The 18,558-nt window shown below is 36.8% G+C and overlaps 1 protein-coding gene across 1 annotated transcript; it reads right to left on the reverse strand.

The window, feature by feature from the left end:
• Positions 1–997: 997 nt before the first annotated feature.
• LOC134226829 (acidic amino acid decarboxylase GADL1) lies at positions 998–14,517 on the reverse strand. Its single transcript, XM_062707852.1, has 5 exons — positions 14,260–14,517; positions 2,385–2,572; positions 2,099–2,321; positions 1,287–2,033; positions 998–1,223 (listed from the first exon to the last, which is right to left on the reverse strand). The coding sequence occupies exons 1-5, from the start codon at positions 14,374–14,376 to the stop codon at positions 1,041–1,043; spliced, it is 1,458 nt and encodes a 485-aa protein (XP_062563836.1). The 5' UTR covers positions 14,377–14,517; the 3' UTR covers positions 998–1,040.
• Between the last annotated feature and the right edge of the window lie 4,041 nt (positions 14,518–18,558).

The raw sequence follows: 18,558 nt of genomic DNA on the forward strand, positions 1-18,558 counted from the left end.
AAAGTTTTTAGAAAATGTGGTTTTGAATGTACACACTAATTTTTATCTACTCAGTGACTGATTAAAATTGTATTGCTGTCTCTTTTTTTCCCACGGAAGTTTTACTCAATTTTCATCTAAAGCTTTTGAAGGAAATTGAGTAAAATTTCCGTGTGAAGAAAAGAAAGGGCAATACAATTTTACTCAGCCACAAAGTAGGTGAAAGTTGGCGTGTATGCATAATCACCAAATTCAACTGAAGGTTCTGCTTTTATCTTACAAAAAAAGTTGTATCATAGACGTGTACGTGTACTTTTTTGTAAGATAAAAGCAGAAATCATTATCTAGGAAATAAGTCTCATCTTCAGTTGAATTTGGTATGCATACACGCTAACTTTCACCTACTTTGTGACTGAGTAAAATTGTATTGCCCTCTCTTTTCTTCACAAGGAAATTTTACTCAATTTCCTTCAAAAGCTTCTGATGAAATTAGAGTAAAACTTCCGTGGGAAGAAAAGAAACAGCAATAAAATTTTAATCAGTCACTGAGTAGGGGAAGGGGGGCAATATGCCTTAGCTAAGCAAACACTGCTTTATTGTCTTATTTGTAACGCTATTCATGGGTATTTTTACATTATGTAACAGTTAAACAAGATAGCTAGTTGATGCCATTCAAAAGTTGTCAAAAATCTCAATCATATTGATAATATTCACATTTCAAAAAAGTGGTGATATTCTGTTGCCGGAAAACTCATGAGGCAAAACGCCTTTTAGTTGGCAGCTCTTAGGGAACAAAGCACCACGCGTCGGCGAATCAGCATTCTGGTATGGGGCGTTTTGGGGCCTCTTCCCCTAGTTGAAAACGGCTATCATTTCACTCCAAAACATAACTTTTTCATAGGTGGTTTGGAGACCTACAGTGTTATATACCAATTCACTCAACTTGACACAGCAAATGACTATCCGCTAGGTGAATTAATTTGGTTCTTTTCTTTCTAATGTAGAGTAAAGTTCAAAATAGTCTGTTTAAATTTATTTTATTCTTCCAAGTGATTATATCTTCAAAGTGTTTCACCTACTTGTTCTATTTCATCTATCACATCACTCATAGTGGCAAAAGATGGCCTTGGATGGCAGGTCACAACCATTCTGAAAAAGTTGCCCAAATTCTTTCGAGGCAATGGCACATATCCTATCAGCATAGATCCACGTTTCGCCATACATTCTTTAATTTTAGCCGTAATCTGCAATAAAAAAGTAAACAATTTTTCATATATCATCCTAGACATATCAATCATGATTCAAACCTTATGAATTTCAGCCCACCATGAAGCATCCTGTTTCTTCGAATCCACTTGTAACCGCTTGGGAATATACCAGAAACATATGTTGGTGTACTGATACTCCTCCAAAACTAGCCGGAACCCAGGCCGTTTTCTGATTTCATCGTTGAAATATTGAGCACATTCGAAAGCGTTGTCAACAAGTGATCGCAAGCCGTTTGCTCCACGTGCTTTAAACATAAGCCATATTTTGAAAGCGTCCACCTTTCTTCCACACTGAACACTTTTGTCTCCGGTATCATATGAGACGTCATAAAATTTATCTTGTTGAAACAGATAATCCGCATTGGCAGAATTGCACTCGTGCAACAATCCTTTATGTTTGAGGATAAATACGGAACTCTGGAGAGGCGCACCCAACGTTTTGTGTGGGTTCCAAGCGAATGAATCCGCTCGGGTCGAACCTGCTAGAAGATGAGCATTGTGACTTGATAGAACTGCCGTACCTCCTAAGCACCCGTCGACATGCATCCAGAGATTATATTTTTGACAAATATCAGCAATCTGATCAAACGGATCAAACGCTCCAAGGACCGTGGTACCCGCGGTTGAATTAACAAAAAATGGCCTTCGTCCAGTTTCAAGGGCCAATTCGATTGATTTCTCCAGCTCGGCTGGAATCATACGTCCTTGAGGATCCGTTTTCACCACAATCAAGTTGTCGAGTCCTATGCCAAGCCAATGAACTGCCTTTTTGAGACTGTAATGTGCCTGTTAAAATAAATTTAAATTAGAATTGAGAAACTATTTGTTAAAAATATGTACATGAAACGTACGTCCTCTGAAGTAAAAGCTACAAGCGTGGGTTGGTTGGCCAAACCAGTCCGTTTAACATCGGGGAAAGCCCTGTATCTTGCAGCAACCATGGCATACATATTTGACACTGAGCCTCCTGGCGAAAGAATGCCATCTCCGTCTTCGAAGCCGAACAGTGCCAAACATTTCTTTATCAACGCATCTTCGATCAATGTGAAAACTGGTCCCACTTCGTAGGTATATCTACAAGAAAGAAAACTGGAATGTATTAAACAGGACGATTTGAATCCGGTAGAAGAGACGAACTGGCTGGTGTTGAGGGCATCCGTGATCCAGCTTCCGGCCAGCCCGTAAGGATCTACACCCGCAAAAAGTTGATTGTGGAAGTTGTTGTGACCAGTTTTGACTGAATAACGAATAACATCCTTGATTATTGACTCAATTGTAGACAGGTCGTGTTTTTCATCATTATCAATAGTAAAATCAATTGAATTCTGAAAATATAAACAAAATGAATGAAAATGTTGCAATAAATTTATGAAATCGTAGAAATACTCAGATGAGAGTCAAATGCATAAATAATTATTTGAAATCTTTGAAATCGTATCATTTCATTCATTCATTTATTTAGTTTAAAACGCTGCTAATAACACTATATCATCTCATACATGGTATGGCAGAAAATAATGCAAAAATATTCAAACTTGGGAGTATTGGGTTAATTAGAGTAGCTAGTGACTAATTTATAATGAAAGTATATTTGTTTTTGTTAACTTTTAAATGCACTGCACTGAGAGATTGTAATTGTTTTATTGCAAATTTCTGAAAATGTTCACATAAGAAGTGGCTACTAGTTTGTTACTCGCCCAGAAGACTACGAATGAGATTACTATTGTGGTAGGATATCTTTTGATCACAGTTTATCGCCTTAAAATGTTTCTGCAGGACGGATCTTAGCAGCGGAGGACGGGAAGTGGATGCCCATGTTTTGCACGTAAGCCAAACGTGATCAAATCGGCTCGTGGAAAGATTGCTTGCAACCTGGTGCATTCCATCAAAAAAATTTCCAAGGAGGTCAAAATTTCTGAGAAATCCATGCGAGATCCATCAAAGAAGACTTGCAGGTACCTTCCAGAGCTTGAGTGAAACGCCACTTGATTACGGACCGGGTATAGGAACTACTGGATGTTCTGGAGAAAATGAAGTTTAAATTCCAAACCAATCCGGTTGATGTCATGATGTTTGACTTGAGGGCCACAACGGTATGAAACTGCCGCCTGTTTTCATTTTGGTTGTGCTTAAAATCAATACCGAGTTATTTATCGGTATTTTAAAAGACCAAGTGCTTCCCTGGGTGTATGCCAAATTCTCCGATGATCAAAACGTTGTCCTACGGCATGATGGAGCGTCACCCCGGGTAGAAACCCTGATATTGATAACAAAACCTGATATTAACTTGTTTGAAATAAGAGTAAAAATAACTAGCGAAAATAACAAAAAATTGCACCGAAATATTATCAAAATATCGGGTTTTGCTATTAACAAGAACAAACTAATAGCTCAAGATATTGATAAGTTCTTGTTAATGGCAAAACTTGATATTTTTATGATATTTCGATGCAATTTTTTGTTATTTTTACTCTTATTTCAAACAAGTTAATATCATGTTTTGTTATCGTTTTACTGTTGATGAGCCATTTTCGTCTACCCTGGCAGTCGATGTCGGAGGACTAGCTTAGAAATTATAGACACTATAGGTTCCATAGACGAGCACGATTGGGTTATTTCGATTAAGCGTGTTTTTTTACTTTTTCACAATGTACCACGCGAATTTGACGTCACACGCTGCGTTGCTTGGGTTGCAATAGTGATGTCATGCTCGTTTGGCTACACTAACTGACAGTTCGTTTGGCTACACTCGCCTTTGCCTCAGCTCGTCTATGGAACCTATAGTGTCTATAGTTCGAAATGGGTGTTTTAGCTCCGGTGTCGTCTTGGAGATACACCCGGTTCTTTTTTTACACGGGTGGGTTTTAGCTGATTACGACCTTCAGCGTTGATGAAACTATGAGTTAACCCCATGAAAAAATTCACAAAAAATCAAAGAAAATTCAGGTGGTATTTCAAAAGCTGTAAAAAATCAGGTTAATCGGGAAATTAAAGAATACCAACCGTGTAAAAAAAATATTGGGTGAGGTAATCTTCGATATAACGTACCCCCGATATAACGTACACTCGATATAACGTCACTCGATATAGCGTACATTTTTCCCCGTTATAACGTACACTTTGAAAAATAATTTTAATTTGAGTAGTTATTACAAAATAATATACTAAATTATTATAATGGATTCTAATTTTATCAGCTAGAGGCATTAATAACTGTTTTCGCGACTTTGCACTATCCTCAGAATTCTCCTCAGGATTGAATGATATTGAGCTAATGAGGTTTTAGGCATATTCTATGGACAAATGTCTAGTTATTATTAGTCAAAGTCAGAATTGATTTCTACAGAAATTCCTTCGGAAATTCCTTCAGGAACTCCTTCCAGAATTCCTTCTGGAATAGTTCCATCTGGAATTTCTCCTGGATTTCCTTCAAAAAGAGCCCCAGGTAGTTGTTCTTTCGAAAAATGTACCAGTAATTTATTCTCAAATGGCTCCAAAAATTCCTTTGAAAATTACCCCAGGAATGTCTTGAATCCAGCAATTCCTTCGAAAATTCTTCCAGGAATTCCTTCGGAATTTCCCTTAGACATTAGGTCAATACTTTCACATCGAATTCTTTCTTTAATTTCTTTCAAGAAAATCCTAAGACCTCCGGAAAATCCTGCAAGAATTCCTTCGGAAACTCCTTGAGCAACACTTTTAGAAATTATCCCAGGAATTTCTCAAAAAATTCTAGAATAAAAGAAACTCCTGAGGAATTTATAAACGAATTTGTAAGTTTTGGTTATGTTATATGATGAGTGTTTCCGAGAAATTCTTTAAAATGTAGTCTAATGCGTTAATTTGTGAATGGCAGGTAAAACTCATCTCGTAGGTTTTTCCAGTACTTTAACAACTGCAGTAGAGCAGGGCATGATTAGCCTCCACCACCCTATAAGACCGCATCCAACCACTCACCATAGTCTTCCAACCCATCAACAAAGAGCCAGAAGTACCTTCGTTAAGTAGCCATTAAAAGGTGGCGTAATTGGGTCGATACTATAAGACGAGGGCAATGACCTGAAAAGGAGGTCAACCCTACTGTCTTTGCGTTGAAAGCCCCAGCAAGAACCGCCGTAATTCCCTGGCTCCGTAGTCGGCCTAATCCGGCATTGTTTCCGCTGATAGTTGATCGCCCTTCTTAGAGTTGCAACAAAGCAAGAAGCGAGGAAGATCTCCAAGCCACCCCGGCGATACCACCGGTAAGCCCGCTCAGCCACAGAAGGAAGGAAGGAAGAAGAGGAAGCAAAGGATGGAAAATATTTTGGTAATTCTTTCGGGTATTCCTTCAAAAATTCCTGTGGGGATTCGTTCTGGAATTACTTTACAAATTCCTTCGGAAAATTATTAAGGTTTTGAAAATTCGCTTAGGAATTTCTTCGGAAGTTGCATTATATATATTTTTTAAGGAATTCGTTTAAGAATTCCTTCAGGAATCCACCGGAAATCCCTATGGAGATTCTTTCGCAAATACCTTAAGAAATTTCTTCAGAAATTCCTGTTAGCGTCAAACTTAATTTCTAAATTAAAAAGAGACGTTAATAAAAATAAAATAATAAATCGAGATTTTCTAAAAAGTCCTCCAGAAATTCATTTAGAACTTACTCCAGCAAATCTTTCAGATCTTTCTGCAGGAAATTAATTTGAATATTCCTTAGATTCCTCAGCAACTCTTTCAGAAATATCTTCGGTAATTCCTCTGGAGTTTTCTTCAGAATTTCCAAAATTTCTTTAAACTTTTTTGAGGAAATTCCTTTAGAATGTTTTTCGGTAATACCAGCGGAAAATCGTTCGGAGAATTCTTTTGATTTTTTAGGCATTCCTTTGGGAAATAGTTTGGAAATGCCGTTTGGAATTTCTTGGCAAATCCCTTTAGGAAATCTTTGACTTTTTCGTTGAAAATTCCTTAAAAAATCCTTCAAACATTCTGTTAAAAATACCTTCAAGGAAGTATTTTTCCAACAAAATATCGGATAGAATTCAGGTATTTTGTATGGTTTAATTGAAAAAAGAATTCCTAAAGGAATCTCTGAAAAAATTATCAAAGGAATTCCCGATGAAAAGATCATAAAATTCTCCAGACTTTTATTCAGGAACTTCTCTAGAAATTCCATCGGAAATTTCGAATAAAATTACCGTGATATCAGATTTTTTTCAGAATATTGTTGGCGTATATAATTAAATATCTATGACAATATTTAATATTTAATTTAAAGTGCCACACCGTGTCCTAGTTTAAATCCACTAAAGATCGCGGATACTCAATAAATGAAACAAACGGTGCAACGAAAAGCAAGCGTTGTGTTTCCAGTGCCTCTTAGCCTTTTATTTCATGTACTTTATATAGAAATAAAATGACGAATACAATTCTTCGGTCATTTTTTATAGCATAACAAACAAGTTTGTAGGAATTGTTCACAAGAAAAGCTGTTTCACACTGCTAGCTGAGCCTCATATAAAAAAAAAATATTCGCCCATAAAGTACATGATAGTACGACATTTGAGTATTGTAAAATAAGGATTATTACTCATGCTTCGATATAACGTACAATTCGATATAACGTACAAACTTGAAATCGATATGTACGTTATATCGAAGTTTACCTGTATGATTAATAAAAATAGAGCACACATTCAGTAAATTTGTGTGAAAGGACCTTATAATGATAACTGAACTCGAAAATGTTGATATTATTGCTTGGAGCAGTTCACATGGGATTTGAAAGAAAAAGAAACAATTTTCGCATTATTTTCTGCCGCACCCTGTAGAATGGTTGATCGAAGCATATTTTTCAGTTAATTCACAATTTTGCGACGAGACGCGCTATTACACAACAAGATGATGTTAGGAATAATGGAAGTAATGGGCACTAAGCATGTCGTGTTTGTTTCCGCATATAGATATCAATAAGGTTACATTCGCATTTGTACTATCTATATTTAATTACTACTGCCACAAAACAAGTAGAGATCATCGGAGAACCAAAGCCATAACTGAGAAGAAATGGCCGAGAGTAATGTTCGTTTGGATTTCCAGTTAAGATGATTATGAATAGTAGTTGATCAAATGAATAATTATTATTTTCTTAAGAAACTGCATATATCCATTCTACACTATTCTGTGAAAACAACATAAACTGTTTTTCATCAAATTGATATCGAATGTTTCAATTATTTCGATATAGATATAGATATAGATATAGATATATATCAATAGTTATAGGCAAAATCCTAGATACTACAAGCAGTGCTCCACTATTGCCCTATAGAAAGGGAGTTTACATACATATGCATGTGGTAAGAAACAAAATAAATCAAAGCATTTGCGAATAAAAATTTGTTGCTATGTTTTTGTCAGAATAGGGGAAAGTGGGGAGAATTGAACAAATTAAAGTTGTTTTTTTAAATATTTTTTATAGATCCTCTCAAGAAATAATCGTTATGTTATGAGTTTTATTTTGGATTGGCAACCGTATTGATTCTGCAGGACCACATAGGAGTACGCAGTGTAAAAGCGTGGCCAAAACTATGCTTATCATTTTGTCAGCTGTAAATGCATTCAATTAACAGCAAAAGCGTGTTTTTTTTGTTTTTGTGCTTTTTGTATTAAACTAGTAGTGAAGTATGACCATCGGCGGCGTCAGTTGTTATTATTAGGTAGAGCACCACTTGGCGTAAAAACGCTGCCTTTGGGAACTAAAGCGTGCTTGCGACGAGTGGTGTCCTCCTCTGACTCTGTCATTGAGTATAATTTTTATGTTAATTTTCATTCTTTAATTAATACTTACTAAGATTTCCGAAGATGTGCTTTGTTTGTTCACTTCGACCATATAAATTTGTCATCGGATAATGTTGAAGTCCCTAGATAATGTATTGATATTACAATCAATGGAGCAGATCAGATAAATTCGTTTTACTTCAGCCGCTTTATGTCTTAACAACCTTTTACATTCGAAAAATACGTATGCTTTTCATGAAAGCCCAAGTCTTCTTTGAAAGCGAACCATTTCTAAATCAAATCATAAATATTAAAATCATAAATATTTATTTTTTCGCCTAGCTTTTCTTAGAAAACTTCACTATATTCAAATAAAAACAACTCACGATTGCGTGAGGATGCGTGAAATGTATTTCATGGAGCTTATTGAGGAAACTTCAATCTTTCCAACGCTGACAATTTTGTTGCTTGATCGGGTTCGGAACCTAATTAAAAGTTTAATTTTGTAAAACATATTATTGTAAAAAAGGTAAAAAAAAGCTAGCAATTAATATCATCATTTTGGATCATCCAAAAACAATTTCAGATCGAATCATGCTTGGAAAGGATTTTACATACCCTCATTATTGGTACCTATATTGATTTCCATCTTAAAAATCAATAAAAACCCAGAAAAAACGATAAAACATGAACATTTTTTCATGGACAGTTGCGATAAAACTAGTATGTAAATTATGGTGAAGTTTTGGCAGCCAGCATTGCTCACAAGTAATCAATATTGATCCAAAAATCTCAGGGCAAGTTAGTATTACTATTTGAGAGTACAAAAACGAAAAATAATATGGAGATATTTAAAAATATTGTTTTAGACTTTTGGCTAAGATTTTTTTCATGGGCATGCAAAATTTGAACGCTTTCTCCTTACAATGACCGAACGCTATATTTTTCACAGCACAGAGCCATAAATATTATCAATTCAGTAAAAAACCGGAATGGGCGACTAGCGAAGTTGGATTTTTCTCACAATTCGCACGCTAAACCTAACTTCGGAAGTGGTGCGCTGTTTTTTGGTGATACGTTATACAGCGCACCACTTCCGAAATTAGATTTAACGTATGGATTGTGAGAAAAATTCAACCTCGCTAGTCGCCCATTTCGGTATTCTACTGAATTGATAATATGCTAAGCTAAATGATCTGTACTGGTCAAAATGTCAACATTCCATCATAATTTTAGGATATTTGGATTTCAAGTTGTTACGTCAATATGGGGACATTTGATTCCCCATTTTCCTCCCATACAAAAATTTGTAGCAGTTTATTGAACAAACTGTTCAAATGATCCTACGTTATCTCACATTGTAGCTATTTTATTATGATCAGATTAACTGTTTTTGAACAGATAAGTAACGAATGCGTGCTTGGGAATAACACTTAAATTATTTGTATAAGATTTCAATTGTCAGGCTGAACTGGCGAGTATCAGGAAAAAATGCAGTCAATATGTGAATGGAGAAGGAAAAGATCATTGCGTTGCCCGCCAATTGCATGGTGAATACACCCTTGATTATGCGGAATGCTTTTAAAGTTAGGAAATCTCAGTTAGCGAAGCTAGTGATATCCTAATTGAATATACTGTTGAAGAGTATCAGCGAGCTTTCCGATCTTTTATAATTCTAGCAAACAGTGATATGCAACGTCAATATGATCTTTGTTCCCCGTGTGGACATTCGTATTGTATTTTTCATCATTTCATATTGTGTCCAATAGGCATAATGTCGTGAAGTTGATTGAATCAAATCATAGTGACCCGACGAGAGTGTGGGTTTGTTCTTGCCTACGCATAAAAAATGCACTCATCGACAGGGGAGGACTTTTGTAAGGCAGTAATTGGCCAAGTCATTTCGATTGAGATGTGCAAAGTAACTTCTGGGCAGAATATGCGACGCATTTTTTGCACACAAGGGAAAGTGGGGCAAGATCCCCACCCTACACACTTAACTCATTTCACCGTATTCGGTAAATTTTACCGAAATCTCAACAGCTGAACTGTTCGGTAATTTATTTTACAGATTTTTTGTAATTTTTTCCATTGCTCAACTGTCAAAATCACCGAAAATCAGTTATATTATTTACCGAACAGTTCTGCTGTTGAGATTTCGGTAAAATTTTACCGAATTCGGCGATTTATTTTAAGTGTGTAAGCTCTGGCTCTTGTGGAACATTAAAAATCCTCCGCATACTGCAAATTTGTCTCTTAGCCATCTATATTATTTTTTGCCTATGTTATTAACATAACAAATATTGATTAATACAGTTTAACTCAATAACAAAACATGATATTCTCTAATGATATGGAAATGCTAATATCATCTTCCAAACTGAGACGTACATGTTCATGATAGAATTAGAGGCGAAAGTATAGAATTGATAGTTCCGTTAGGATACGGCAGGCATGAAGAATGTTTTTATAGAAGTCGATTTGAAAGCGAGCGGAGGGCAATATTTGTGATGGCACATATCGCACGACCTTCCTTCTGCCAAACTCCCGTATGAAGGGGAAGGGAAGAATATCAGTGTGGAAGCTGAAGCCAGTGGATATATATCAGCTTCCACACTGATATTCTTCCCTCCCCCTTCATACGGGAGTTTGGCAGGAGGAGGGGGGGTTTTTGTCGACCAAATTTTATGAAATTCCACAATATTCTTTGATATGCAAAGAATGTTTAGGCCAAATTTGAGCCTAGTCAGTCATAAAAAACCCCCTGCCAACAATAGAACAAAACCTGCCAAAGCCGTCATTCCCCCTACATGTTCATGAATGTCTCAGTTTGAAAGATGATATTAGCATTTCCATATCATTGTAAATCGTTTAACTTCACGTAGAAGTAATACACTCAAATCATTAATTAATGATATTCTCTGTTTTTTTTTTATTTGATGTGAAGAGCTCAATGAGCAGGCAACAAGTAAGTTGAACCGAAATATCACTAAACAGATAAACGACTTTTATTGACCCGATTTTGTTACTCCCCAAATTTATCATGCCAAAAAATTTAAAAATTTTAGTTTTTTTTTTAATTTTTGTAAATAATAGCGCAAACAACAATGATTTTCATTAAATAACTTTATAATGGTTTATTATAAATCAAGACAAAATTTTCAAAACGACTTATCTGCTTTTGTACACAAAGATTCAAACGACGATTTGACGAATCTGATAGCTCTCCCACGCAAACCAACACCATCAACAGGTAGCGGAATCCTTCACCTGCCTATTGATAGTGTTGGTTTGCGTGGGAGAGCTATCAGATTCGACAAATCGTCTTTTGAATCTTTGTTTACAAAAGCAGATAAGTCGTTTTGAAAATTTTGTCTTGAAATAACTTTTGAGTGTCACGCAAGGATTTTTTACACTTACTAAAAATCCACACATTTTTATTGGCAAAAATCTATAGATTTAACTTAAAATATATAAGCGCACCCATAACTATTCCCCCAGTGCCGGACACATAAGCCATTTAACGAAAAACTCTCTAATTATCCGGATTATGTTTACTTGCATATCATATACACAAAATATGATCATATATGATTCATACAAACTATGTATATTTGATCATTTGAACACGTTTTTGGACGATGTGTTGTGATGATGAATTTTAGTGAAAATTTCCAGGGTTCAGAAAAGTGTCCCCGAGTACCGGACACTATTGCATCATGTTCAAATATGACCAAGTTCCTATTAAATGAGTAAAGACATCATTTAGACTAGCAATATTTTTCACTTGGTTCAAGTTGAAGATATTAACACGTGTTAGTAGAGCTTACTTGACTCTCCACCTCAATTTCTTAAATCCTACTTACATTTCCCTCCATATATATATGTGACATCTTTAATTTTTGTTTCTGCTTATTTCTTTGACTTTCTGATACCTTAGCAAGTGAAAACATTTGAATTGAAGTAAGTTTAGCAAAACAGGTGCAAAGAATAAACATTTGATCACATGAAAAAACTCACTGTCCGGACCCGGGGGACAGCTACCGGATACAGAAATTGATTTTGCACCATAGATACATTATATATCTAACAAATCATGACCGCTATTTGAAATATGACTAATATTGACCATATCGACATAATCAGAACGCATTCGATTGATTTTAGTATTGTTGATTCAAACCTTCTAAAATAAGGCGAAACATGGAAATTTTTGACATTTTAGCACAGAGAACAGACGTTCATCTTAATTCGCGTGCTTGTGTAAAAGTTTGTACCGGTCATTTTGCAGTATGTCGTTATGCTCCCGTTGCGCGGTGCTAGTGTGCTGATAAATATGGTTAAAATTTGCCGTGTTTTACTTTTTAGCGTTAGTGTTCATTCCGAATTGCTCTTAGGCTCACTCCTAGGTGGTAGCACTACATTGTTTATGTAGTGTTATGACGGCGCTGAAGTGCGATTTAAATTTTTACACACGTTTTTACCGAAATTTTGTTCGAGCATCCATGTCTGTTCTCTGTGATTTTAGTGCAATTTCAAATTTTGTACAAAGTTTACAACATGAGAATCTGATATTCCCTGCATATAAAAGAATTTTCAATAGCTTTCTTTTGTATTACATAAGATGATGGAGGGATCTCTGAAAGTGCCATTTTTAGAAATGTCCGATATTGGGGGGTGTCCGGCGCTGGGGGATCTCCCCCTATCTGAATATATTTTATATGTGTTTTCAAATAAGCAACAATTTCATTTACGTGTGCCAATTACTATAGGGTGGTGTTGTGCAAAAATTTATAAATGCGACACATACAATATGTACAGATATTTTTGCAGTGTAAACCATTTCACGCATTTTGCCTTTCCAAGGCATAAGCTGATTCATATTTGAACCGGTGCCAGCAAAAGTGGTACATAAACCATTTGTGTCGATTTTGTGTTTTTTACAGCTGCTTCTGCGAGCAAAGGTCTAGTAAGGGAATAACGAAAAAGTGATTTTTGACAACTAAACCGGGAGATATGCACTTTATAATTTCTGGTACATATCACAATGGCAATTTCGTTGCCCGGAAAAGTGGACATGTGCAGTTCTACCCACTAAAATCAGCTTATTGAAAATAAAACTTGACATCATGGATGTTTCCGCAACAGATTTTAACCCTATTTTGAATTTCATAGTGGTTTACTGCCGTTTAAAATATTTTTTTAACTGTACATGTACCACTTTTACTGGCAACGATTTTCGGTTTCTGTTGCATTTTGTTCCCATTAATAGTGGTACATGTGCATTTTGATCCAACAAACTTGAAATTTGTCAAGAAACTTCGCAAATTTCTTATTTCTACCTACCATCAGTCATAACACGTTGGTACAGTTGAGATGCAGAAAATTGCGAATTTGAATTTTATTTTCGAAGTTTTTGGAAAAATGCGTCTCCTGTAAAATTTACTCAATGTAACATGTACCACTTTCGCTGGCACCGGTTCATTTGTGAAATGAATTAAAAAACTGAAAATAAAATTAAAATATTTTATCACCCGAAATTGCACCAGGGGTGATAAAATCGGGCTACATTTTATCTAGGATCATATTACTGTATTGCATTGCAAAATGTTGATGCTGTCGTTCTTTCTGTTACCCCACATTCAATTCAAGATCAATTAAAATAAAATTTGTTGCTATCTGAAAAAAATAAATTAAGCTCAATTTTCTTCTGATCTTTTTATTAACCCCTAGAACTAAACGGCGAAGGAGAGAAGCCCATTTAAATGTAATTGTTTTATTAAAATAACTACCGAATGAATAACTGTCCCCGTGTCGATAAAATACGGTTTGATTCTTTGCAGAAAAGTCGATTGGTTGTTTTACTTGAGCTAAAGTAATGCACTTCAATAAAATTATAGGCAAAATAAAATACAAATTATTAAAGCCAAGTGGCCGGTGAACAAAAATGATAACGTACCAAAAGCTAAGAATCACAAATTTAGGAACCTGGTACATACGGCACGAAATCGAAGATACCATTAATCGACCAACGTCAACGCTAGGGCAAGAACGAAAGCAGAACGAGAAACGAATTTAAAGTGACGATCTTATTGAATTTATTTCTTTTTTCCTCTCTTTTTTAGTATTCCAGCTAATAAATAACAACCATCAAACTACCTACAATTATTTTTGTCTGCTCACAGATTCTTCACAGTGACATTTTTTATTATTTACACACCGAACAACATACCCGATAGGACTCGACAAACTTACCTTCAAATCTTCGGGATATTTAAATTCAACAACTGGTACTTCACCGGGAGTATTCAGGCAGTGATACTCCTCCAGAATTTGCGGAATTGGGTACAGAATGTCCCACTCAAAATTCATTTTTATAAAACTAGTATGTATCTCCGTCTGCGAAGAATATCCCCACAGAGCGCACCCGAGATGATAGGCTTGAAGCAGATAACTCTCTAGACGACGACCGCTTCCGCTTGTGACAAATTGCCGACTGAATGAGTAGTTCGCACAGAGTTTGTCATTTGAATGAATAAAGCAATACAGAAATAGAGATGTGCCAGGTACCCAGTTGGTCACGGGATGGAAAAATTAAGAGAATCAGTTGTTTGCGGGTACATCTACCTCTGCCTGTGCATGCGCAAGGCAAGCATTGATAGAACTCAGGGTTCCATTTTAGAATATGCGTGACATGATTAAGAATGGAAAATAAAACAGTTGCCGAGAAACAGATGGTTAACTTTCTACTATCTGAATTTATTCAGTGATTAAAATGAAATAACGTTTAACTACCAATTTTAAATTAACACAATTACTATACACAACCAGCGGAATTACTTGCAATTATGATAAAAATTTACCATAATCTGTATCTGTGAAATTGCTTGAATCTTATACACATATAGTAGAAGACCTTACAATTTTACAAGCTTTTCTCACAATCTTAGGCTTGACTCTCCCTTGAAAAAATTAGCCCCCTAGGATTTGAAAAGTTAATTGATAATAATATCAGTTTTCAACACATAAGATTTTGAATCACTGAAAAAGTTTAAAGGAAAAAGAGTTATCTCCTTGGTTATGTCCCATATTCATCATATCATAACGAAATGAATGAAAGACTAGTGGGCTCTAGAAGTGTACGCTAGGGCGACGGTGTTTGTCGCCATTTTTATCAGCTACGGCAGCGTTTTCCAAAATTTTCTCAGGAATTTTCTTCAAAATATTCAAGAAAATTTCTTGTGAAATTCTATCGGGCAATTCTTCAAAACTCCACAGGCTATTCTTGAGATTTTCTTAGCAAATTCTTTGAAATTTTCTCACTATTTTTCAAAATTTCCTCGGAAAATTCTCTAAAAATTCTCCCGTATTTCTTTAAAAAAAAATCTCTGGATTTTTTTTTCCAGAGTTTCTAAGGGAAGTTCTTCTAAATTTTCTTATGGAAATCTTCAAAATATCAACCAAAAAAATCTGTAGATTTTCCTCTGGAAATTCCGTAGATTTTAGTCAATAAATCTCGCTTAACTTTTCAAAAGGTCCTAAGTAACATTTTTTTCATGAATTAATTTGAGTACGGCAATCAAAAGCTTTCATGTTGTTCTGTTGATTGCGCTATTCAAATTAATTCATGAAAAAATGTTACTTAGGACCTTTTGAAAAGTTAAGCGAGAAATCTCTTCGAAACATTCTTCGCATTTTACTCGAAAGGTTCTTCGGAACTCCCACGGCATTTTTTTTCAAGTTTCATCGAAAAGTGGTACAAATTTTCTTCCGAAAGTTGTTTGGAACTCCTCTGGAAATTCTACGAAGTTTGTAGTATTATAATTAAGTTTTTATCAGTAACGAGAAATGAGTAAAGATCCCCGTGCATATAGACAAGGATAAGGAAGCATTGACGGTCGAGTGGACGATCTTTCTTCTTTCACATTTCATAAGGCTGTTGGTGAAATTATGAGGAAGTCTGTAAGGAACATTACTTCCTCAGCATTCCAAATAGGGTACAAGTGCTCAAGTGAGGCTCAACAGACTATATTGTCTTTCGTCCCATTCTGGAATTGTATATGCGAAAATTGTATACAGTTTCTTTAAGGTTCTTGCATAACTGTATTAAAATCTGTTATCCGCTGCTGGTTCAAGTTATGTTCAAGCATGTGCCTGGTGAAACGCAACATAGTTTATCTACTTGACTTGAATTTCAAATTTCAAATTGATTCAATTTTTGGAAAGAAGCTCAAAATAGATATAGTATATGGATGGGCTATAGCCCTAGGCATCGAGACTAGTTACGCCAATGAATATTTGGAATGGAATCGATGCATAAACTATGCCAAATGTAATTAGAAATTTGATTTTTCGAAAATATGGCCTATGTTCCGGATCCCGGACGTTCCGCCGGGGGGAAATAAGCAAACCGCATCTTGCGACATTATCAAACATAATGATTTCAAAAGTTATTATATTCTATGGTATTTTTTGTGCTTCCTGGGCAATATTTGAACCGATTGGAACTGGTAAGCGGTTCAAACTCCATGATTTTAAAAGTTCTGACATTATATGGAAGATTTGTAGTTTGTGCCCCATATTTCATACTCCATACTCCCGATTTCAATCGGTTCAAACATGGTTCAGGACAATTAATTGCATATTATTCGGCAACTCGGCCGTACGAAAACCAGTTTTTTGTTAAATATCTTGGCTGTGCATATGCACAGCACATGTTTCGAAATGGACAAATTGATATGAAATTTGCGAAAAAGAATCCACGTGTCTTGGAGGGACTCGAACCCTCAACCTCCTACTCTTTAGATAGGCGTGATAACCCCTTGTCTTGTCGTACCACTTAAATGTCACGTTTGCGGAAAAGCCATCAGAATCCGAGTACCAACCTCCACCGCGGTAGCTCTTTTTTGCAAATTGAATATCTTTCGGATGCTTGATTTGTCCAATCTCCACATGTGCTTTACTGTTGTATATCCACAGGCAAGCGAGTGCACTTTGTTTATTAAACGAGAGGATCGCACTCCATGCCCCCAACAACGGGCTGGGCGGATTTGTATAGAGCGCGAATCAATCGCACTCTGCTGTGCCAAAGGCTTGCTTGGCTAAAGCATTTGATGAGTTTGATTGCCTGCCTTACGTATGCGGTCGAATCCAAGACACGTGGATTCTCTTTCACAAATTTCATATCAATTTGTCCATTTCGAAACATGTGCTGTTTACTGGGTTCGCCGTAGAGCTGGGCGAGCTCATGGTTCATTCTTCATCGCCACACACCGTCTTCTTGCACACCGCCAAAGATGGTCTCGAATACTCCGAGTGCTTGCAAGTCCTCCTCGAGCATTGTCCATGTATCATGTCCGTAGAGGACAACCGGTTTTATTAGCGTCTTGTACATGATACATTTGGTGCGGTGGCGAATCATTTTCGACCGCAGTTTCTTCTGGAGCCCGTAGTAGGCCCGACTTCCACAGGTGATGAGCCTTCGTATTTCACGACTAACGTTGTTGTCAGCAGTTAGCAAGGATCCGAGGTAGACGAATTCTTCGACCACCTCGAAGGTATCCCCATCTGTCGTAGCACTGCTTCCTAGGCGGGCCCTGTCGCGCTCGGTTCCGCCCACAAGCATGTACTTTGTCTTTGACGCATTCATCACCAGTCCAACTTTTATTGCTTCACGTTTCAGGCGAGTATACAGTTCTGCCACCTTTGCAAATGTTCGGCCGACAATGTCCATGTCATCCGCGAAACAAATAAATTAACTAGATCCGTTGAAAATCGTACCCCGGCTGTACACCTTCTAGCGCAATGTTGAACAACAGGCACGAAAGCCCATCACCTTGTCTTAGTCCCCGGCGCGATTCGAACGAACTGGAGTGTTCGCCCGTTGCTTTGATCAGTCTGGTAAGCTTCCCAGGGAAGCTGTTCTCGTCCGTAATTTTCCATAGCTCTATGCGGTCTATACTGTCGTATGCCATCTTGAAATCAACGTACAGATGATGCGTTGGGACCTGATATTCACGGCATTTTTGAAGGATTTGCCGTACAGTAAATATCTGGTCCGTTGTCGAGCGGCCGTCAACGAAGCCGGCTTGATAACTTCCCACGAACTCATTCACTAATGGTGATAGACGACGGAAGATGATCTGGGATATCACTTTGTACGCGGGAATAAGGATGGTGATCGCTCGAAAGTTCTCACACTTCAGCTTGACGCCTTTCTTGTAGATGGGGCATATAACCCCTTCCTTCCACTCCTCCTGTTCAGTTGTTCAGCTGTTCAGTTTCCCAGATTCTGACTATCAATTTGTGCATGCAAGTGGCTAGCTTTTCCGGGCCCATCTTGATGAGCTCAGCTCCGATACCATCCTTACCAGCTGCTTTATTGGTCTTTAGCTGTTGGATGGCAGCCTTATCTTCCCTCAAGGTGGGGCTGGTTGGCTTCCATCGTCCGCTGAACTGACGTAATCATCTCCTCCGCTGCCTTGACTTTCACTGCCTGTACTCTCAGCGCCATTAAAATGTTCCTCGTAGTCAAGATGCTCCCATCCTTATCCT

Source organism: Armigeres subalbatus, chromosome 3 (genome assembly GCF_024139115.2).
Source record: "Armigeres subalbatus isolate Guangzhou_Male chromosome 3, GZ_Asu_2, whole genome shotgun sequence".
Taxonomy (NCBI): domain Eukaryota; kingdom Metazoa; phylum Arthropoda; class Insecta; order Diptera; family Culicidae; genus Armigeres; species Armigeres subalbatus.